General features: G+C 38.8%; 1 protein-coding gene across 2 annotated transcripts in view; it reads right to left on the reverse strand.

Moving 5' to 3' along the window:
* Positions 1-1,094: 1,094 nt before the first annotated feature.
* Positions 1,095-24,743, reverse strand: part of slc6a9 (solute carrier family 6 member 9) — a 35,316-nt gene continuing 11,667 nt past the window's right edge. The window contains exons 1-13 of one of the 2 annotated variants that reach the window (XM_055151756.1): positions 16,682-16,790; positions 12,009-12,165; positions 11,399-11,530; positions 11,070-11,334; positions 10,309-10,441; positions 10,085-10,219; positions 9,915-10,018; positions 8,746-8,983; positions 6,952-7,086; positions 6,779-6,878; positions 6,596-6,696; positions 6,047-6,217; positions 1,095-5,592 (exon numbers count right to left, since the gene is read on the reverse strand). In XM_055151756.1, the coding sequence (XP_055007731.1) occupies positions 5,353-5,592; positions 6,047-6,217; positions 6,596-6,696; positions 6,779-6,878; positions 6,952-7,086; positions 8,746-8,983; positions 9,915-10,018; positions 10,085-10,219; positions 10,309-10,441; positions 11,070-11,334; positions 11,399-11,530; positions 12,009-12,165; positions 16,682-16,699 (1,929 nt within the window). In that variant the 5' untranslated portion in view covers positions 16,700-16,790 and the 3' untranslated portion in view covers positions 1,095-5,352. Of the gene's footprint in view, positions 5,593-6,046; positions 6,218-6,595; positions 6,697-6,778; positions 6,879-6,951; positions 7,087-8,745; positions 8,984-9,914; positions 10,019-10,084; positions 10,220-10,308; positions 10,442-11,069; positions 11,335-11,398; positions 11,531-12,008; positions 12,166-16,681; positions 16,791-24,743 lie in introns of those variants that run through there. The other variant, XM_055151755.1, reaches the window with a different exon arrangement.

Raw genomic sequence — 24,743 nt, forward strand, 5'->3', positions numbered from 1 at the left:
CAAAATAGAGTTGCAGAGATAATTGTAGTCAGAGTTGGACAACTGCCTCACTGGTGCTCAGTGTGATAAAAAATGTTACGTTCTTATTACGTGAGAAAAATCTTTTTGGTAACTGAGAAGTAGTCTGGAGTATTTGCAGCATGGTTTGCACTTAATTGTTTCTGACACCATTATGTTACATTTGGAGCTACACTGCCCCCTCGTGTCTCATTTGGAAATGGCCGTAATGAGACCCAAAAACTAGACCCAAAAACACATTGAAAAGGACTACAGTTTATGTGGACAAATTTGTAGGATACATGCCGGGGAAAATATATAATATAATGCACAAAATTGATTATTTTTGTGTGTAACAGATGCATAGTAAAGTTATGTTATGTCCAAGTCAAAAAGGTTTTATTTTTACGGCCATTTAATTTCAATTCATATTTATTTTTCAGATTTCTTCAAAATAATAGTTTTCAGACGTAAGCCTGGTTGCGTTTGAATAATGGTTACTGTATTTTGAAGCAGTATTCAGTATGAATTGCTGTTTCCCTCTAGTGGTAGAATAGTATCATAACATCCCACTTGGTCCAACTAAGTTCTTCAATCTTGCGTTTGATATTCTTTAATTGTGCTGACATTCAAGAAGACATACAAAGCGTTTTCTGGTATTTAGGACTATATATTTTTCAGTAATAATCACAACCTCTGAACACTCAAAACTATTGAATATTGTTGTTGTTGGTGTTATTATTCTACTATTCTACATTTTGTTCAAACCGCAATATTGATACTACTAAAACTATTTTATCTTGTTCAGAATTGCAAAACCATTTGATAAATGGCCATATATAATTATAACACAAATAATTATAAGGTTGTGGGCGGGGATAAGGAGTAGGTGCAAAAAAAAATATTTTGTGAGAACTTAAGCCTCAAATGGAAGAAAAAACAGGATTAGTCAAGTCCAGAATGATAACTCTCTGTAAGGTCTTGGAGAAGTGGGTATTCTGGGTCCCACGCTGCATGCATAAACTGATCAAAATACAACTTTGAGTAAGATAATCTAAGACAATTTTTTCCCCCCAAGACAATAAAGAAAGGTCAGATGATCTTTAAAATACATTTTATTTATCATTTTGTAATTCAACAGTTTACGATATACATGACAGGACTAAGACATTTCAATGGATTTTGGCCCTAAAGGTTGAAGAACAGACGTGTTAGATACAGATATGATAGAATCATTGCATTCTCTCTTTCATTTGTGCTTTTTCTCTGCCTAAACAATTTACAGTGGCATAGGAACATCACAGTGTTTGTTGAGCGCTTAAATCAGCAACACAACTGAAAAAGAAATTCAGTCATTTCATTGTACAAGTGTATTTCCATATCGGCTGTAAATCTAACATGATTAAAGTGCTGAGGATGAGAATTGTGCTACATGAGCCATACTAACAATATAAGAAGAGGTAATGTTTGGTAGCTTGTGGAGAATCAGGTCAAGTCACAGTTTATAAGTACAGTGTTAACGGTTGTGCTTTGAAACATCAGTGCAGACTGCGTAATTCAACAACAAGCAAGCTATAAGCATTTAGTGAAGCGGCCTGTTAGCAAATGCTAACACATTCTTGAGCAACGTATCAGAGCTTTAAATGTGCACTATGTAACTTTTCTGAAGGGGGCCCCACCACCTTGTTCATGTGCCTTGGTTGGAATGTCCCACAGTATAGCATTAAAATGATGTATCTCAATGATGCAAGCTGGTGATGCCACCAGACAATAGAAACACTTGTAACTGAATAAAAATTGATTGATATGTTTAATGCCAAATTGTTGAACACTACTGAAAAAGCAATAACATCTCCATGGAGAAAGGCAGGCAGCAACCACCCCACCAGAAATGTTGCGTAGTTCACCTTTAACCAGGGGACAGTTTTGAGTGGTGCACCTCTATCACAGAAGTACATTTAGACAAAATGAACATCGATGCAATAACACATGTGAATGGAGAAATGATTGAGTAAACCTGGTAGCAGTCATTTGGTGTTTTCTTTTGACATATCCATCTGTTTCATCACAAGTCAGACAACTGTACAATTGTGAGGCAACAGCATCAAAACTTTGTCATGTATCTGTACTTCTGTCCACTGGGAGTTCACAGTAAAAACATCCCATTTTTGTAGTTCAAGTTTTCATCCAAGTGTTTGGCAATGCCTTTTATATCAACTGGCTTTGTCTTTTTACTTTTGATATAGCTTTAAAAAGGAAAAAAAAATAAAACAGCAACCAAACGTAGTGTCCTAAACATGGATGAACAATTAAAATCTAAAGATAAAATATGTACTTTCTCCCCTTTAGTACAAAATACACTGAACATGTTAGTAGAATACAACTTCTCTAGTTCCTGGCATTATTAGATACATTGACATCAATACTGACTCTACGCCTGCACTACAAGCAGGCTACACAGCTAAACTACTTCACAGTGATCGCATAGTACAAGACATCTAGGTTACACTACATGAAGCACAAATGAAAATAAAAGTCAAAAATAAAACAACACTCTGGCACCTCCTTTGGGTCATCCTCTTCAACTCCAAAAAGAAAAGTACACAGCAACATACAGTCTGAATATATATATTTTTTACATTACTGTACAAAGGGCAGCCACAACTGTAAAGGTGAGATAATAAGACATACCATGACTGCACAACGTTAAAATCCACTTACTACAGCAGCAACACATAGGTAAACTGGACGCACTCAAGCTCTCATCACAAAACACTGTAATGCTCTAAATGCAAGTATGTTAGAAACCATTGTACTCAGATGCAGTGGACACTAAAGAGGAGGCATAGATGCTGCAGTTTGCCAGATACGGTTGCCGTGTTTTGGAATGCTTACTAACTTATTAACTAACTTGTTGTTTTATTATTGTTGCATTATAAACTCTTGTGCTTATTTGTATTTTGTAGCTTTTCGTTATTTATTCCAGATTTAAAATATTTAGCTCGCACTGCAAACTGATTGTTGCTTAACTGCCCTGAGAGTTAGCAGGGGGTCTCTTGTAGTCTGACAAAGAAACTGCACAGTTTAGTTCTGGCCAATACTGTCAATGCGTCAACAAACTGAATACTAATTTTGTACAGATAGTTTCATGTTCATAAAAACTAAAATGCCAACCCACATTTGACCACAACAGGAAGCATGGTACAGCATGGAAGCCAGCTTCTACAGGCATCAGCTCCCCACATGAGCAAACATCTCCCCGAGCATTACTACAAACAGCTCCTTCAGATCAGAGACACACAGTGATTGGCCTGCTGTGAGTGAGCACTCAGTTATTCTGTGCTAAGCCCCACCAGCTTCTCCCTACAGAAGTAGCCACACCAACCACCAAGAAAACAACAAATGGTGTCACCGGAAATAAATGGTGAACATTTTTTGTGTGATTTTATTTTCTTACAAAATAAACTTTTATGATCATTCACTAAGTTAGTTGCAAGAGAGACTACTGAGACATTATTATAGTAAACAATAAACCTATATTCAAAGTTATTCGATATTCACGCGTTCGGTGATGTTGCTGTTGACAACCCACATTGGGTTCTACTTTAAAGGTTCTGACTGTAGGAGACTGGATCAGTCTCTGTAGACCAAACATTTACGCTTTTTAGTAAAACATGTACAGTACTCAGGTAATATAAACTACTGATTTGGTCACATGTCCCAAAGGGCCACAGTTTTGCTCTGCACATAAGAAACTGTATTACAAGTTATGGCTGTGCAATCTTCAACAAGCAACTAAAGCATCATAAAATGCTTTTACTTCATCATCTCATGAAACCATGAAAAGGAAGACTGGGACTGCACATAGGCAGAAGGCAGGTATTGATGCCATTTGTGTACTCTTGCATATGGCCCAGTGTTAGCTACAGTTGACATAAGATGATGTAAGCAAAAATGTGTCCCTTTAACATGACCTATGACCTGTACCTTAAACAACAACAGCAAAACACACACGGCGCCTCTCATCTCCTGTTCTCTTCAACACATTTGATTGAAACAAATATTGGAAGACTTTAAATCGAGTTTAGTAAGTAAACTAAAGTTGACGACTGCAGTATAGGTAGAGAAGCAGCCTCTAATCCAACACTGGTTAGATCATCACCACTGGTGATGCATACTGCTTTTGTGCCCTTAAATTTCACATTTCACGCACCATGCTTAACATATACAAATGTGACTGTGGCTGCAGGTGGGAAAGAATCGCAGTTACACTTCCGTCAGTCTGCCCAGGGCAGCTTTGGCTAAAGAAATAGTTTACTAGACCACCAAGAATGACAGAAGAACAGTTAAGTGTCTAAAACAGTTCTATAAAGGAACACGATTTTGATTAAAAATACATGATCAATTTGAATGTTTCTTTGCAATGTTTTTGTTCCCTAAAATATAATACATGACTTAAAACAGGACAAGGTTTCCACAGGTGAAAAAACAGTTCATGTGGACCCTGAGAAATTGGCTGTGATGTCCTGTCATGATTGGCTTACTTTAGAGTACTATTGTTAAATTCAAAAGCAGATGATTTGAAATATCTGAAGTCATCAGTTGAAGCAGCTTTAGTTAAATTGTGGAAGTACCTCCCACTAAGCATCATACCACTCCGTGTCTGGTTAGTTAAACATGTGCTCTTAATTTAATACATTTACTGAAGAGGCAGCAGCAAAAAACAACACACTTAAGATTTAGTTGGAAACTAAATTTGAGGTCACCATGTGCTGTAAAAATGTATAATAGTTTGAATATGAACAAGAGTAACTGTGTTTCTCCATTTCATCTTCCTGCTCATCAATGTGCACAAGTACAGCCAGTGCAGGCTCTTGTCAATCCGTTCTGCCTGATAACGCACCACTATGTCACACGCCACACACACGGCACACGGCAAACACAAGTGAGCTGTCTCTATGTCAAAGAATATGCATGCAGCAACGCTCCACCCTACACTGACTGCATAAAGATGACATGTACATGCACAAGTTTGACAGAAAAATAGAAACAAAACTGCATTATTAAATTATGTGGAACAAATTAAAAACTCACTCATGCTCACTCACAAAACACACAAACACACAATTCATTTTGGAAGTTGATCCAATTTTTTCTTCCTTTTTTAAAACTTGACTCTACAGACGACACACAGATAGATAGATGGTTAGGATAGATATAATAAGCCTTTACAATATGTAAAGGTCTCCAGCAAATGGGATCTCCCCCACAAAGGCTTGTGGGAAAGTGGCTTGGATGGGTCGGGCAGGGGGCAGGCGAGCGAGGAGCTGGCGTTGGGCTGATGGCACATGGCGTCTATGCACTGGGGTTGGGGCTGTTGTGTGTGTTGGTGGAGCCGTTGCTTCCCTGAATGGTGAGACTGATCTCCTCCTTCTTCTCCTCCTTAGGCTCCTCTTTGAGCTCCTCCTTTTCCTTCAGAGGGCGTGCCTCCACTGTGTCTTCAGGGGCTGTGGCCATGGGTGCATAGCGGCCTGTCCGGTGCTCTTGGAGTGCTGGGCCCCACTTTGGATGTGCACGGCAGGCATACCTTAATCGCTGTTGATAAAAGCACAAAGACACTAATAGAGCAGGAAAGGGCCAATATAGATTTAAGACAATAGGCTCGATAAAACAAGCTATCCAGACACCCCTTGAATAGAGGGGACTACTGAGCCATAACGTCTTTCTTACTTTCGGTTCAAACATTACTTAAGGTGCAGTCACGTTTCCTCTGTAGAAGTAAAAAAAAAACTCAGGAAACTTGCCTGCCTCAGCGTGATTTTATCACATTTTAGTTGGCAATAATGCAATAGCTGCTTGTACCATAGCTCTTATTTATAGTTACACATTAACTGTTTTCATAGCATATCTGGGATTTTAATTAACTACATCAAACACGCCTACATCACGCATTCCTTTGCACAGCTTGTGTAACATTGGTTGAAAACATGTAAAATGCTACAAACTGTTTTAATGAAATGCAATTAAGTTACATATGCACTATGCATACCTCTTTGAAGGTAGCTCCTGGAGATCTGGAAATCTTGTAGAGGGCATAGATGGGTATGCAAATCACAGAGGACAAGGCCATGCAAAAACCAATGGCCAAAGACCAGCCTGGATACACGTAGTCGTTGTAGGTTATAGGTTTGTACTGGATCACGGTGAATATCAGGATGAACTATACAAGACAAAAAATAAAAATATAAGTGGCTTGTATTTCAAAGATATGAAAGTGGATTCCATTTATTTTGCTTTAGATGCATAATGCTGTTCCCAAGTTAGTGCTGGAGTATTACCACTATCACTAGACAAATAGAGCTCTTAATCTCTGATTGACAAATGAAAGAGGAAACAACAACAGTGATTGAAATTTGACCACTTATCCACAACAATAGTTGACTTGGTCAGTCCCGCCTCTTATTGGGCTACTGCCCCGGGACATGGGACAGCTAACAGCCATATGTCTGTATTCCACTCAAGTACATGTTCTTGCATTACAGACACACTCAAATATTAGTTATTTAACTGCAAATGTATTTGCACTGTGTTTGCTTACACTAATAATGACAGGAGAAATGAATCTCCAGCAGATCCTGAAGAACAGTGGAGGAGGGAAGCCCAGCATCATCTCGACATCTTTAAAGTAGTTCCTGTGACCTGTAACAGAAATATTGTTTAAACAAACAAAAACATCTGTTTGTTTAAATTAAGACTCTCTATTTGGTGATAGAATGATTACCGTAAATGTACATGACGCAAATGCACATAATACAGGAGATTATGACCAAGGAAAAACTAGCAGCATAGTTGTCCATGAGCAGCAGCCAGTAGATTCCCGCCTGCACACAGAAGCAAGTTAAACAACGAGTTCTGAACAACAAAATGAGACTTTCAAACATTCTTGGCACACACCTGTGTTGTCAGAGGCACTCCTAATAAAAAGCCAAGGATGGCCACTGACAGAGTGACCACAGTCTTGTTCCTGATGATCCAGTCTGTCCCAATCTCATCCACAATGGCCGTCACCAGGGTTTCTAAGAGGCAGAACTACAAGAACAAAACAGTATAACAAAACTAGCATTATCTGTGATATATTCAGTAATTTATCTAGACTACAGACTTAAACACATAAACACAGTGGCTTTGAATACATGAATGAATCACAGGATTATGTTTTATGAACATAATTTTTTTTTTTAAGACTAAAAGTGTATACTTCTGCTCTTTAATGAACTTTTATGGACTTTAAAATGTTTGTTATACTGTTTGTTTTCTATATGCTGCAACTAATGGTTATTTTAGTAGTCAACTACATTTAGAATTATAATACTCTTTTTTTTTTAAACAAATAAAGGTTGAAATATGCTAACTGAAGGGTTCTAGGTATAGAATACATGTAGGGCATTATTGATGAAAATCAAACATACACTGTGTGTATTAGGCAAGTTGTATTTATAAGGATTAATTTAATAATTGAACAACTACAGTGCTCTTGGTCAATCCAAAATGTTAATAAACCTCAAATCTGAATATTTAAGAAAGTAAAAGTGAAATTTATGCTTTCTTAGGAGAAAATTTGTGTGCACAATGTGCAAGATTACTATGCAACTAAATGAAAAATGAACATTTTCCATTCTCATTTTCATGAGAATAGAATAGTAGACAACTTAAAATTTACAACAGACTTCTTCCTATATCACTGCATGAAGGGTCTTCTGAAACTAGTAGTAGGTTTTGGAGTTCATTTTGAGTCCATCTTCATCCCAAAAAAGACAAACAAACTCATCTTTAATTATATCAGCCCATACCCATAACACCTCCACCTTGCTGGAGTCGAAGTGGAGCTCTGTGCCCATTACTGATCGAGTCATGGGCCCATTAATCTGGTTTGCCAACAGTAACTCTTTTCTCATTAATCCATAAAACCTTTAAAAAATCTGTCTTCAGATATTTCTTGGCCACCACACTTTGGCCATGTTTTTGAGCACTGAACACCTTGTACTTCTGGACTCTTCAGGTGGGCTGCAGTTCTGGAATCTGACAGAGCTGGAGGATGATGGTTCCTGGTAGTTTCATGTTTGATTCTTCTCAAATCTCTTGCATTTGTGTCTTTTTTTCCTCAACACATTTCTTGTGACACTGTTGACTATTTGCAACAAACACTTGATGGTTCTGTGATCACGCCCCAATATCTTTGTTATTTTAAGACTGCTGAAATACTTTTTAAAATTTTTGACTTTTCAGAGTCATTTAAATCTCTTTTTAGGCCCATTTTGCCTGAGGAAAAGAAGCTGCCTAATAATTCTGCATACCTTGATATAGGGTGTTGATCTTTGGTCATACCCTCCCTCATTAGACAAATACAAATACATATCACCAGAGTCGAAGTTTATGCAGCTTGGAGTTGGAAAATATGTATATAAACATGGTCAAAATACCCACTTGCCTAATACTTGTGCACACAGTGTAGTTTATTATATTTCAACATTTTGATTTAATAATGGTGCTGTCTAGTTATAAAATCAATTTTGGCATGTGTTGTTGAGCCGGTATAATCCTTAATACAATAACTATTATTTAAATACTTGATTAATTCAGCTGCAGATAATTGTTGCAGCCCCAGTCATATGTCTCTTTTAGATTGGCTTTTTTCTGAAAACTAAAGCTTGATTCTTGAACACTAATTTCAGTGTTTTGTTTATTTACCTGTGTTCCGAGTCCAAGAAGGATAAGCATGAAAAAGAAGAGCAGTGACCATAGAGGAGAAATGGGCAGCAGAGTGAGGGCTTCTGGGTAAGCCACAAAGGCCAGACCTGGGCCATGGTCGGCCACTTCTGACACAGGGACATTCAGGTGGTGAGCCATAAAGCCCAAGATGGAGAAGATGACAAAACCAGCATACACACTAGTGGCACAGTTGGTAACACTGATGATGATGCTGTCTCTGTTTAGAAAAAGACACAATAAAACAAGTTGAATAAACAATAAATTGAAGGCATTTCTTTTTTGATGACAGACTGTAGTTGGAAACTTGAAGTGAAAAATTAACTTAAACTTTGAAGTGTAAGTTTTTATAAAGTGTAAGTTTTGATAATACATTTTAAATGTATGTCACAAAGTTGTATGTGTTATGTGTGAACTTAATAACTCTGAATTATATCTTTAGCATACCTGAGCAAACTTTTTCTCTCTGTGACTCAGAGCGGATTTAGTGTAGTGCTTGAACACGGGAGCTGTGTGCACTTATCACAAAGGATGTCTTGGAGGACAGACTTTGATGCCAACCTTTCTGTTCTTGGACCAGTGACGGGCGTTTGGTGCTGACTGCTTGTGTTTATCAATGGGCTGTTGGTGGAGAGCTGAGAGCCACTCCATGGGGACAGTGCAGCAAAACACTGGCTGATTAGGTGCTGTACAGCTGTGTGTGCAGATAGTATGACCCTGAAGTACTGGCAAAAGGCACAAATTATATCTTTCTTTTCTGTCCTCCTGCTGTGTCGTGTCCTCACTGAGTCTGAGTGGATGTGCTCAAGAGAGAAGGGGACTTCTTATCTACCTCTCCCTCTTTAACAACGAACTAACCTTTTCTGCACTTCTTCACTTCTTTCGTGTACAAAGCCTGCAATCAGCTTCTAAAAGCTCCTAAACAGTATCTGCATTTCTGCCAGCTCTGCATTAACTAACCTTTACTCACAATTCTCTTGAAACAGGAATGACTTGTCTTACAGATCAATTCAACACATACTTCTTAATTTATAACTACTTTCACTGTCACTATTTTCTGTGTCCATTTTGCAATAAGGGAAAGTACACTCAACACAGAAAATGTGTATGTGTGTTTTAAAAAACAATTGCAAATAATCCTTTGTACCAACCTGAAACAGTTATTGTGGAACTTGTTATAGGATGCCATGGTTATCAGGCCACCCCAGGCACAGCCGAGTGAGTAAAAAATCTGAGATGCAGCATCTCCCCAAACCTGCAATACAAAATAGTTTAATTACGTTATAGCCGTCCATTCTGTTTCTCCATTCATTATTATCACCTTGGCATCCAAGACTTTCTGCCACTGAGGGGTCAGGTAGTATTTGATGCCGTTGAAGGCTCCTTCCAAAGTAATGCCTCGAATGAAGAGGATGGTCAGAACCACATAGGGAAAGGTTGCAGTAAAGTATACAACCTACAAAAACGTAGGGGTTAACAAGTACTGTGTTATGTTAAGGAAGCAATCATGTTACTTGTGTATCATAAAACAGTATTGAGCCAGACCTTTCCAGATGATTTGACTCCCCTGATGAGGCAGAGGAAGACCACAAACCAGGACACAGCCAGGCAGCCCAGGATGGGGAGGCGCACCTCACCAAAGTTCCCAATGTCATCGGAAATGTTCAATACATAATGCCTGATCAACAAAGAGTGCATCAGAGTCAAGTGATGGTTAGATTTCCAGTAAATAGCTTGGTGTATATTAAACACTGATGTTTGCAGTTAATTTTTATCAGACACAGTGTAGGTTTAAGAAGAAGATTTAGTTGAAGAGAGTGACTGTAATAAGATAATGCATGTTACTGGATTCAATAAAGTATTTCTGTAAAACACCAGCCATTTACTGTTTAGTAAAGTTGTTGGCAATTTGACAGATGATAGTAAATCCTCTAACTTACTACAAACCTGTATTTTTCTCTTCCTGTCCTTGTTAATGTAATCCCACACAAATCAGTAACTGCAGTTCAGTCAAATCTAGTTCAAATATTGAAGGAGTGCTTTCCTCAAATACATGGCTTGTTTGAAGTGAGTTTATCCAACAGGTGCAAGTCAATTTTGAACTCTGTGTCAACTGTGATAAGGGGTTACTTGTATAACACGGAAAACAACACACGACACACAACTCTACATTATAAAACTTGGCCACAAGAACCAAAAAGTGGTGTTCTGTAGGTTTGATGATAACCACTCCACTTGGACCTAATAATGTTGAAATGCACTGTAAATATCCACAAATAACTGATCCTTCCATCAAAAGCACTTACTTCCAGTACTCCTCACTGGGGCTGGTTCTCTTTGTGCGGTTCACTGCTGTTAGCAGGCTGCTAGTAGCATTAGCCAAGCTGGAATTAACATAGGAGCTGGAGTCTACGACACCAGAACAGTCTGGTGTGTTCCAGGGATTATTGCAGTAAGTCCATGGTAGCAAGTTTGTCATAGACATAAAAAAGTAGTAGAAGGCAATACAGATGACCACGTTGTAATAAATCCCAATGTAGGTGGACACTACCATCATGCCATAACCCACACCTGTTAAAAAAGGAAGAAAAATTTAAGATCATTCAGCTGTGCATTTACACATAATGGCTTTTACCTTTGAACATGGGGCTTATTTTCCAGACACCCAAGCATCCCAGACTGGCAAACTGACCAAAGGAGAGCTCCAGGAAGAAAAGAGGGATGCCACAAAAAACAAGCATGATAAAATATGGCAGCATGAAGGCACCTGCATTTGAAGACACAACATATTATGTTAAGAAAGCAAGGTATAGCAACACAAAACACAGTTGAGTCATACACTGTTGGTATGCTGCAAACACTACTGTAATGGCCTACATCCCGGAACTTAAGTGATATGCAAAGGTCATGAAAGTTCTAGTCCAAAAAGTGCGGTACCAATAATTCTCACCCCATGGGAAATGTGTGTGGTTTGAAAAAACAAAGTTTGTCTCTGTGGGATGTGAACTAGGTCAGTCCAGTCAGGTGAGAGTGTGCAAAACAAAATGTGGTTATGACATAACTGAAGTAATGTGTATACATTATTTATTTAGATTTTTGACCACTAAGGTAGAGTATTTTTACCTATTCTGTTTCTAGTGAGTGAAAACATGTCTATGCATGTCATTTTGTCAGCCCTTTAACTAGCTAAGAATCTCTGGTGTGAACTCCACCCTGACCCCCTGAGACATTAGAAGACTACGCACCTCCTCCATTTCTATAGCAGAGGTATGGAAACCTCCAGACGTTACCCAGGCCTACAGCATAGCCCACGCTGGTGAGCACAAACTCAATCTGGTTTCCCCAGTTGCCCCTGCGGGAGTTTTCATCTTTCTTCACTGGCTCGCCGGGAACCGCTCCATTCTGCAAAACAATAAAAAGAAAGATATAGAGTATGCCTTAAGATGCACACAAAAACCATACACACATATACATACAAGAGTTTTTGTCATCTGCTCATCTGTCTAGGTACAGAGGGCAGTGGAGCTGAGAGGATGAAAAGAAAACTAGTGCCTTAAGAACGTTGTTAAAGCATTTGGTCTTGTCATCCTGATTAGCAGTTCTTCCTCACCTCTCTGCTTCTACTCTTCACTCCATCTGCTAGCATCAGATGGGTGCACTCTCCTTCACCTCTGTGCTCAGATGAAGAGATTTAGGCCTTTACTGGAGAATATGTTGAACATTTCTCTTTTTTGCATTAGCATGTCAATCCATGTAATGTTTTAGATAGTTATCTATAAGCATCAGAGGCTTTAAAAACTTCTCGTTACAGAAATCTAATTTGTTATTTCACACAACAGACTATCCATAGGGAAGCGCAAAAGCATGAGACACAAGAGCAGATGTAATCATAGAGCACTAAACTTGCATTGCTACATAATTGTACACATGGCTGCAGGTTACTACATCGAGGCAATGTTTTTTTTTTCAATTTGTTTTTTTTTCCTTTCACACAATCCAATCTTGACAGCAACACAAACCCCTCATTCTCCATGAAACCAATGGATGCTGTTCATCAGCAAAAAGACAGTGCGGTCATAAGTACTAAATGATGTAAAAATGCTCTGCACATTTTAGCCCCGAGGTGCTGGCGATCAACATTAAGCCCTGGCCAAGCGTGACTAATGAGACAGAAGGTTAAGCAGCAACAAGTACAGAAAACAAACGCCATTTTCTCCCAAAGCCTGGACCTGTGTCTGTGAGTCTGAACATGCACTCGTATTATAACACTGAAACAGAGATGAAGAATTCTCCTACATCCGTGACCTTTTTGAGTGGGAGTGTAGGATGCAGGTGGGACAGAATGAAAAATCAGCAAACATGGATGTTGTTGGTACAAAAAGAGTGGTAGTGAAGTGCTATCACAGCAGGTGTCTGTAGAGGACTCCAGCTGAGTGTCCACAGCCACAGCATGTCTCCAGTCCAGAGTCCCTTTCTCAAGTTGACTTTGGACAGAGCGCTCTGCAGCTGTGTGTTTCGGTATGCTGCTAAGACACATCCGGTCCAATCATGAGCACAGCTTAAATAACCAATCATTTAACATATTACTAATAAGAAATAAAACAATAATTAATTTCACACAATTTATCAGTATAATGGAGCATTATAATCTTAAATAAAATGATGCCCAGATACTAGTATCAAATCTGCATAGTAATTTGAATTAGTAGTGATAATGATGAAACAACAACAGATGGCTAGGACCAAATTATACTATTCCATCATAATTTTAGGCCCAAACCTGAGATCATCCATTATTATGGTGGTATAGCTATATAAACCATGATTTTTTTTAACCATATATCGTGAAAGTATAGTATGCTTATTTCTAAACTAACTGCAAAAAATCTGCATGGTACTGTGTTTGATGGTGCAGGGCAAGCTGCCTTGATGTGATGGGTTAAAGTCCAATCAGTCTGGTGCAAATCATAAGTCATCACAGCACTTCAGTGCAACATGGTGCAAATTTGAGGAAGAAAGGCATGTGTGTGGAAACCACAAATGGGTTTACTCAAGACATTGACAGACTCTCTTTAAACCAACTTAAAACCAACACAGGTCAGGCAAGTTTACTGGACTTGTCTGCAGGTTCGGCCATGTTGTGGTGTTGAGCCTCCAGGAAGGAGGCAAACTTTGTGTTTCCTCTCCCCTGGCTGACCCTGCTGCTGCCCAGGTGTTATAGCCCATAGCACTGGCTTCTGGGAGCCTCCTGGTCACTCAGTCAGACAGACACAAACACAGAGACCTCCCTGCATCACATGTGTCACAGGGACCATCTGGGCCTTATATAAGACCACACATGCCCCCACCCGTCCACCCTTTTACTATGTGACTTTCCCTTGTTGAAAGGTCTCTTCAGAGCCAAATTATAACTAAATAAACTAGTTGTGTTCCATGTGTGTTTATAAGTTAAGAAATCAATATAAAAATAATATAAACAATATGCATGTGTTGGGGTTGAGTCTGGCTCGAGGTGCAACAGAGGGAGTGGGGTCCAAACTGATCAATCAATCTATCCATCTATATACAAAACACAGAGAAATATTATTCTGAACTGAATCTGAAAGATTTGCCTAAGAACATATTACTCATGATTATATGAGACATGTGAGATAAAGTCTGAAAATACTCAGTTTAGGATTATGCCTTAGCTTACCTCACCAAAAAATATCAGGAAACAGAAATTGACCATCATTAGACCACTGGGACCATGGACGGATCTTTTAGAATAATCAGACAGCTGCACCCAGGTCGGTCAGTGTCCACTGGAGTGTGTTCTTTTCAACACTCCAGTGATTTTATGGACAGGTTTGGTAAGGTGAGCACAGAATCATTTCCATGCCATTTGGTATCACCCAAATGCAGCATCGTTTTTAATTAAAGTGACCAAAGAAATGGGATGTGTGCACGGCCTGATAATTTCTGCAGCTGAATGAGATTGTGTTATATTGTGCAAACTTGTGCTGACTGGGTGTGCTGACATTCTTTATCTGGGAGATTTTTTTTAGCAGCACTTTCTATAGAGCACTGGCATTTCACTGACAGCTCACTGCTTCACTGCTCACCAATGTACACAACTGCAAATACCATACACACAAAGGAGCAGGGAGCAAACTATTAAGTAAGACAGGAATTTAAGAAAAGTGTATGTTTTGTTGGCGTGAGTCAAGTATTTTAATGAATGTTCTGGATGTATTTAGCGCTACTTCCTCTACATTTCAATTTGCATCTGAAATAAATAAATCAAATCCATTTTCTAAACGCTTGTGCTAACAGCTCTAAAATAGAATGGTAATGAGCCGGATGTGTATGTAAAGGGCCAATAGTAAAAGAAAAATGTCAGTATTTACATTTAATGTTTAAAACTGGCACAACAGGTACATTTGAAGTTCCTGTAGCTAGGTTACGGGAATGTTATACTTTAGAAATTAAACAAGAAAATGGACACACACAGCAGCTAATATGAACAGTTATTTTTAGCTGATTAAGTTAATATGTGAAAGTCTTTTTATACAAGGTTTTAGACAGGAAATGTCTGGCCAGGACATGCGGGAGACATCTGTCCAAACACCGAATGCCATGGGTCAAATCACTTAATGTACATATCTCTGAGGGCTTATTTAAGCACCCTGGTCTGTTAAAATGAGTGTCTTACGTTTTCAAGCAACAGTGAAAAAAATACTAGAAGTACTAATATAAAGTGAGAGTACAGGCATAAACATCTCCACTTAAACAATACTGCTCTTGAAGACATCCAAACCGCGCTGTTAGCCCTTGCCAATATGTAGGGTATGTTTATTCAATGTGGCACACGTAATCTCCCCCACTCCAGCAGTGCCCAGTTTAGTAAACACCTCTGTCTGCACGCGGGACTGGATCTAGTCTGCTTTTACAAGACAAAAGGCCCACCGGATCCCCTCAAAAACAGGCAGCTCAAAGCTCTTTTATGTGTGGGCTCTGAGGTGAGAGTAATGGGCCTAAAGACAGTGTCGACGGTGGCTTCTCAACCTGCCGCTGCTGGGGCCACATACCACAGGATCTGCTCCGGCAGTAGCTGAATAAATCGTACTCCATGGCTGATTAATCGAGACCAATGGGAATATCAGGAGGAGGAGAGTGAGAGTAGCGTTCTGTCAGATGACGGGGTGAAGCCTACCAAGACTCTGGGTCACCCACAGGTTGCCCCACTGGGTGCCCTGACAAGACTAGGTGCACTCCATGTGTAGGGCTTGTTATTGGTGACACACGACACCAAAATACTTATTGGGGTGCTGACATACATAATTTTAATGAAGCACCCTCAACCATCTCAAGTGACATTGTGAAAAAGTCACACTAGAGTAATGTTATATAACCTCTTAAAGATGCTTTTGTCTTTGAATTGGGTTTCAGTTGATGATCAGCAGAATTACATTCTATTACCCCCCTAAAAATGTGAAGCAAACAAACTGTATAGATATATTTTTACTATGATTATTGTAATGGATCAGGTTTAAGAATACTTCAAAATGCATTTTTTCCAGTTATCTAATGTGATTGCCCCTATATATGCAATCAATGTTGTCACAGTGAATTAACAAATTAACGATTGCTCAGATATGTTCAGGTGTATTTTAAGATTTTACAGTTATAAATACATATATATACATATATATATATATATATATATATATATATACACACACACACATATACATAGAAAGTTATATATACACACAGTTAAAATACTATGATGAAAGAATACTTTGTTCTCTGCCATCCATCAGTAAAAAGTGCAGAAGTGTATCACTTTGAATCACTGTGTTAAATAATTCAATATTTCTGCTCAGGCAAACTGTCACTCTAATCACACATAAGTTTGATCCCATCTTTGTCTTACCTCTAAGTAATTCTTCATGATGAAGGAACACAGGTAGCATCAACAGAGCCAAATAATCTAAAGACGCATCGTTTTTAAGACTGTCCTATATGCAGGAGTCCTTTTAGGAGGGGAGTAAGGACATGAGAAGGCTGTGGGAAAAAAGATAGCGGGGGTAGGGCCACAGAGAGGTGAGAAAGGCCAAAGCAGTGACTGTTAGGGGCAAGGGGGAATAGGGCAAGTATGTGATGCTAAGAAACAGTCCGGCAGCTCAGCATGCTTGAGTGTAAAGCTGGATGTAAAAATGGACTGAAAGAACAAAATGCAATGTGCATCATCTGTGTTCATAGTATGGAGCTTGGGCGATATTTTTGTCCCTTTCTGTTTATTGTCCATGAATCAAACATGTTTGACTAGGTTGTCAAAAGCTATTTGGGGTTTGATTTCAAATAGGATTATATGATTAGAAGGAAACAGGCAGAGAATTGTATGTCACTTGATATTAAAAGCCATCAAAGACAGTGGGAGGACAGAAGATAGTGGCTGATGTGTTGAACAGAATTCAATGCACATGGCCGTGTGTCCATTCCACTCCTCCACACTCTCGTTGATTGTTCACTCATTTGCTTAACAAGTTCATTTGTGCATAGGCCGTTATCGAGTATGGCTGTCAAGTGATGCGCAAGACTGGCCCGCGGAGCTGTTGGCCCTTGCAAGCTGTTCACCTGCATCCGTTCATCCCCCCATGTAGAAATACGCATATACTATTATAATAATGGCGACTAATAAGAACACTGACACAATTAAACTAAACAAAATAAACATAAAGTTATCTTAATTACAACAAAATAAAACCTGCAAGTCTGTATTAAACCTTCTCCATCATGTAACAATAAATATCAGTCCCCTGTTTGCCCTGCTTATTGTTTCTCCATTCATCTCGGAGGAGTTGCCCTCAATCCTTGTGTATGGCTGTGCTGCCATGACAACAGAGCATAAATGCAGTTTTCTTTGGATTGAGTCGATGTTACATCAGCTTAGGCTGGCGATGGACCAAACTACAGTATAGAACAACAGTTTCCCTTTAAACTTTCCTTCTACGAATCATTGCCCTTCCAGTATGCATTGACATATAGTGAACTTGTTGGAGACAGAGAAAAAAAACATAAAAATATAATTTTAAAGATGAAATTGATTCTGACCTGCACAAATTGTAAGGCAAATTATTAATGATAAATTACAGGCAGGTAAAGTGCCTCAAGTATATTTTCATCGTTTGTCTGAAGGATAATACCCCTGGGTAAATCACCGGTCACCCAGAGAACACTAATTTGGATCAGCGACCCGTGTTGTCTTGAAAAACAATTACTAGCTACTACACAGTACATTCATATGATCGCCTCTTCATTATTTGTTGTCCTATTATTACTAAGAAGGTTGTAAGATCTTTAAGGAAAACAGATTTTATTTTCACAACAAACACCCAATTTTGGCACCACTCGTGCTTAGAGGTCAAAAGGTGTTGTTGTTATTACTCAGGACAGAAGAAATCATAAACACATACAGAGCTGCAACAAGCATTCCAATTTTCCTCCAAACAGAGAGCCTACAGCCTCATCCCACACGATCATAAGCCCTTTACTGTTTTTTCTACTTCAAATCCTCCACAAAGCCCATGAATAAGCCTCATCAGCCTTTTCCCGACACCTCATCTTAGAATTTTGCATAGCTTCCTTGAGCTCCAACATTGGTGTGCAGAAATTGAAAGAAGGAAAATATTGTCAGAACATAAAAATGATGCTGGATCTCTTAAATCCAAATTAAATTATGGATTTTCGCCAATGCTCAATTAATCTTCTAAGTGTTGAATTATAAACAAAAGAGGAATTTCTTAATTAGTTAGTTAATGTTACTTTGAAAACCCTGTTATAATGTGTATCAAATCGTGAATTCAATTGACAGTACTTACAGAAATATAAATAGCAATAGTATTTTCTGATTAAATAGAAACCAGGTATTAATCATCTTTGGTTGGTGAGAAAAGAAAAGAAACAACAAAAAACTACCATCCAAAGACAAACATCAATATTTTTGTACCAAAATGGCTTATTAAATAGTCATTTCCAGACACGGACATAACAGTTGTGGTTAGACACATACTCATATTATGGAAATGATACAGATTCAAAATACTTACATGACAGGAACAGTAAAAAGAAACTGCTATGGCCACGGTCAATTAAGAATGCTTATGTTTTGTGGACATAATAGGATTTGACCATGACTACAAGCTTTAATGCCATAGGTGAACCCCACCATATAATCTATTTTCGACTAACACTCTTTCATGGATAAAGCAGCCAATTTTCTTATGATGATGAAAACTGGTGTACACCATAGACAAAATCCCAACAGAAAAACTTAAAATCAGTGATAATGGACCAATGTATGATCACATCATGGACTGGAGTCATTTAGTATAAATAGGTCAATCGTGTCTTAGTCAACAACATATTTTGATAAGCGACTCATTATTTATATTTGGAAAATAAAATAATTAGCTGAATGTCAAAACAGATTTTTGATTTTGATGTGATTAATATAGACAACACCAGAATGGAGATAGCATGAAGTGAATAAGCAGGAGTTGCTGGCTAGACAGATCTGCTTATTCATTTATGAAAAAGCTGTTTTTTCTAGTACATCTCTGAAAACATTATACAACCCCTTTTAATCGATTAAATGATGCACAGAGCATGTTTCTGTGTTGATCAAGAATTTCTAAAGTCAACTACCGCCCTAAAGAAGTAATCGGGATAAGGAAGCAGGACAGAGTTACAATCATCTGTGATAAAGAGATTTTCTTGTTGTCATACAGTGACACAGTCCTAGGCATTGACTGACCACACAGGTTGAACATGAGCTGATAAACTGACAAGACTGAAAATCGCAGCCACTACCCTCTGTCATCATTTGCAGGCTTTGGCGAAGCTAAAAATCTATATCTATCTACCTATATCTATCTATCTATCTATCTATCGAGAGAGAGAGAGAGAGAGAGAGACAGAGAGAGAGAGAGATGAATGATAGATAGATATATAGATAGATAGATTTTTATACTGTAACTGCCAAATTGTGACTGGTTGCATGCCCCATGTGAGGAAACACTAGGGGAAGTGAAGAGATGAGCTGACTCACCGGCAGTGTTAAGATATGAAACCACATTTAAACATCACATGTTGTAATGAAGAAATCTAAAAGAATTGGCTGCTGAGTAAAAAAAAATAATAATAAAAATATGTGTATATAGCCTTTCACTACTGTATGTTGGCCTCTCCCTCTTCAAGTGAACAGGGTTTTGATTCCATATTAACAGTCTTGATTGTTTTCTTTGCCTGGGTCATAACTTAAGGGCTGCCAATTTCACAACACATTAGTAAGTAGAGCAACATCCATTTCCGCTGTCTGGGCCTGTCAAAAGGTTAGAGCCAGTGGCATCAGTGTAAATGCTGGCCCAAGGCCTCTAAAGACCTTGGACAGTAAACTTTACAACTCACAAAACAACTAAGTTTTTCCATAAGGGTGACTCCATTTTCCAGTGCATATTATATTACAACACAGCTGCATCACGATGTTCATTCCTCCCACAGTAGCTTATTTTCTATTCAAAACCACACGTGGGGTTGACATCAAGTTTAGGTGTCCTGTATCATATGAATATCTGTTTAACTTCCTGATGCAACACATCAATTACTATTACATTGCAGTGTGATCAGTGAACTGTCCCAAGTAAGAAGAGTGCAGTCATATTTAGGGCAAATGAGGTCATAGCACATATATATGTATGTATGTATGTATATATATATATATATATATATATATATATATATATATATATATATATATATATATATATATATATATATATATACTCAAAACAAGAACAGTTAAAATAAAAAAAAAATAAAAAAAAAACTGTACTAATAAAGGTTCGGGAGAACATGTTTGAATGTTTTACCAACTTTTTCATTTGTATTTGGACAGTGGCATTACTCCAAACATTGGCACAGAAGAAGAAATAAACGACACTAAATAAAACACACTTAGCAGTGAGCCATGTTGTCAATCTATGTTTAATTACAACGCAGCTGTTAAACATCATAATTCCTCTTTAGGAGCTCCAGGCATTGATGGGTTAATTGAGACAGCATGGCTTTTACAGTGTCAACATCAACCTCAAGCAACTTGGTCAGCTTTTCATCTGCTGCACAATCCAATTAACCATTGTTATCTTCTCAGCACAATTCTCATCTATTTGCTCATTCAATCGTGCATACATAGTCAAATTCCTGCTAGCCAGCTGTGAGCCTGGAAGCCTAGCAAAATAAAGAGAAGACCAAAGGTTGAGGCCACGATTAGGGAAAGGACAGGAGCAACACATATCTACAAATACACTCTAAATATATTTGTGTCTCCCTTTTTCACATGTGTCCATTCCCTGGCTCACTAAGAAGCCTTGCTGCGATGAGTAAACATGGCTGCTTTGCACTTCTGCTCCATAAACCGCCACACCTGCCCCTAGTCAAGAGGCCCCTGCTGCACAGCTTCTGCACTTGCGATGAAATATGTCATATTAGTAGAATTTTATTTATTTATTTATTTCATTCATAAAGCATAAAAAGACATCGACAGTGTCACAACATCAAACACACAAGAAATTAATGAAAAGGAGCAGAAAGAAGAAAAAATCTTATGTTATCTGCCCCCCTTTCCTTTTTCAAGACAAAACATCAACACCGATGGTTACTAAACATTCCATATCAGTTCAGGCACAATTACTGATCAATTGCAAACAGTAAATATAAATAAATATATAAAGTATATAAAGTACAGTGATGGGTTAGATGAACAATATTTGGGGATATTGACTTCATGGCATATAATAAAAGTGAATGCTATATGAAATGGCGCTTTGGCTCAGAGCCCAATACAGCAGAGGAATTTTCATAACAACAAGCCTCGTTAGTTTTTTGGCAAGTCATGGTACCACCCAGGCAATCGGTTGGTAACATTTTTAGGTATGGTCTACTTCATTTGCTTATTTCACAGCTATCAGCTAGATATAGGCAAAGAAGTGAGCTACAATGTCATTGTCACAAAAAATCTATTAATGAATTTTCAGGTGTGGCTTCCTCTTGTTAATGCCATTATTGTTGACACATATGACCCAGAACTATTGTCTCAACAGTGAGACAGAACTCCTGCTGAGACAAAGTATGTGACACATGTAATCAAATAAAAAAAAAAAAAGTTGTCGTTTCTAACCCATTTCTGTGTGGCTAATTATTCTCCTTACAATATTGCTTTCACGTGATTCTCAAATAGAGTGCTGAGCACTTTGAGGTGAAAGCAACACATACTAGAGGAAAATTCTAGTGACACTGAAATTAGCACATGGCTAATTTACATAAACTAACAAGATGTTGGGTGAATTGTTTTACAAGTACTGTCACTTCAGTAATTCAGATTTCAAGTGAAATATATATTAAAATGTGTTTGTGACAGTGATCAATGTGTAGAGTTATTATAATTAGTTTCTACAATTTAAAAACTCATAATTTCCATATAGTAAAATTTGCATCGGTTTGAAAGACTGACAGCAGCATTGGAAACAAGCGACATGACTTGGCTTAAAGTGCAATGCCAGTACGAGATCAAACACACACACAAAGAGCCACCGACTTATTCTCTTGTCCTCCTGTAAATGAAGTAACTGTAAAACATCACTTTTGAGGCAGACTATGTGCCAAAGAGTGCGATTAGGGCGAGGTGGTGGGGCTGTAGAGGAGCATAAATATTGGTCTTTTCTGGACACTTGTGCTTTTCTCCTCTGACACTCTCTTTCACACACGGCGGACCAGCCCACTTCCTTACCAACCCCATCTCTCACAGAGCAGCCCCAACTTCCCACTGCAATTACTTATAAAAACTTTTCAGGGCTGCTACACGTGGTTAGGTTTTTAAAAAGCTCTGCCCCCCTCTTCTTGTGGTACGGGGGGTATTGAGTCGTCACAGACCCCCTGAATGATCACCGAAAAATAAGGCGGTAGAGACAATAGCTCGTCTTGATGAATTCAATTCTTTCAGGACCCTGTACCGTTGTCCAGGCAGCTCTAGGCAAAACAATGGTTGCTTTGATAGTTCAAGAAACACACACTCTTAGTCGCTCTTACAAAGTCTTTCTAACTACTTCCGAAAGCTAAAGATGATATACATCAAACCGGAACTTGGGAAGTTGCATCTATTGTAATCCCCCAAATTTGTCTTATCTCGATAAAGAACAATCATCAGGTAGGACACAACCCCTTGCTGCTAGTATGTTTAATAAAATGAACAAAATTAATGAAATGTGAAACTGACCTGGTCAGCAGTGGAAGCGGCAGTGGTGTTGGACTCCGACATGATTTGATGCTGTGACCCAGTGGTGCTGCTCGGCTGGCCACTCTAGACTCCTTCATTCACACCTTGCCTTTCAGTTCCGCAGCAAAAGAGGGGGTCGCAAACAAAGTATACCTCCCTTTTGCCCTGGCTTGATTAATGCCTGAATTACTTTCACCTCATTTCATCTGATGGAGCTCTGCTTCCTCTCCGCCTCTCTTCCTCATTCGGCATGGTAGCCCACTCTCTCCCTCTATCCCCTCCCTTTGCACTGAAATCCCCCTCCCGTCCCACCTCCCCTCTCCTCACTACACTAACTTTTCCTGTCTCTCTTCTTCCTTCACACCACATTCTACATTTGAGGATCTTTTAATCTTAGATTTCTAGCGTAAATCACTATTTTAGCATTTTTCACCTCCCTTTTTCCTCAGCAGATAAGACCCAGGAGAGGTCCACAGGGATTTTCCTCTCTTTTCCTTTAACTCCACAATGAATTGCTTGTTGTCACTCCAGCACCTTGGCTGAATACAGAGCGGGAGAGTTGGTTCGAGTTGGAAAGAGAGCTAGGGGGGCCTTAAACTTTCTAGCTAGCCAGAGTAAAGAGGGGGGCTCTCATTGGCTGTGCCCAAGCATTCTCCCTCTCACTGATTTGTACTAACAGATTAAAGTGCAAGGAAGTTAGGAGCCCACAAGTGAGGAGTCCCCTGTCTGTCGCTCTTATTTCTTCCATTTGTTTTCAGAGGCAGCTGCTGCAACTCTGCAGACCACCAACAACTTCCCATTCAGAAGTACTTGACTCTTGCAAATCCTCATCCGTCTCTACAGCCTGACATTGCCAATGCCCCCTTTAAAACTGCAATGACAGCCAAGACCCTCCTTCAATACGTCGTCTACAGCACGTTCACAGAGTTACACCCTTTTCGATTCAGGCTCTTAGTTAGCTGCACATATTGTTGTGCTGGTTTGTTACCATATGGCTAATGGCTGCTCACTACAGAAGAAGCTTAGACAGGAAGTCCAGCTCGAAGACAAAATGATATAAGGGCATCACAATTCATGTCAATTGTCTGAGCCCCCCAAACAATAGAGATGTCTTTCAGTTTGTCACTCAGTGTCAGAAGTCTGACAGAAGTGCGTTTCACAAAAAACGTCAAAAGTCGACAGGCAATTGGCACTTTGCCTAATGGTTGTTTGATAGCAGTGGACAATGGCCCCTGCTGCTTGAGTGGGGGCCCTTCACTTATGTCGAACACGAGACAACCTATGCAGACAGGATGCTATTCATTTGTCTATCAATTCAAAGGATTAGAATCTCTGAGGGGATCTCATAAAAGGATCATTACCATATAGCCACTCTATTCAATGTGCTGAGAGGAAGCACCAGGCCACAGAAAACAAGTGCCCCCCTTAAATACACACGTTGTCACTTTTGCACAAACACTCTATTGTCCTCAGACTTTCTATGCATTTCTGGTGACTTAATAATCACAATTAAACAGTTAAGAACAATCTGTTTATGGTAAGTTAAGTGTTACAAATGCCATTAAATAACGTATCCAAGTTAACCTGCGATTAATTTGTATAACTGTTATGTACTATTGCTACTAATACATGTAGTATTGTAATAGGGTTGCTACTGCAAAAC

This window comes from Boleophthalmus pectinirostris, unplaced genomic scaffold, assembly GCF_026225935.1.
Source record: "Boleophthalmus pectinirostris isolate CB_2022bp ecotype Guang Dong unplaced genomic scaffold, ASM2622593v1 HiC_scaffold_16, whole genome shotgun sequence".
Classification (NCBI taxonomy): Eukaryota; Metazoa; Chordata; class Actinopteri; order Gobiiformes; family Gobiidae; genus Boleophthalmus; species Boleophthalmus pectinirostris.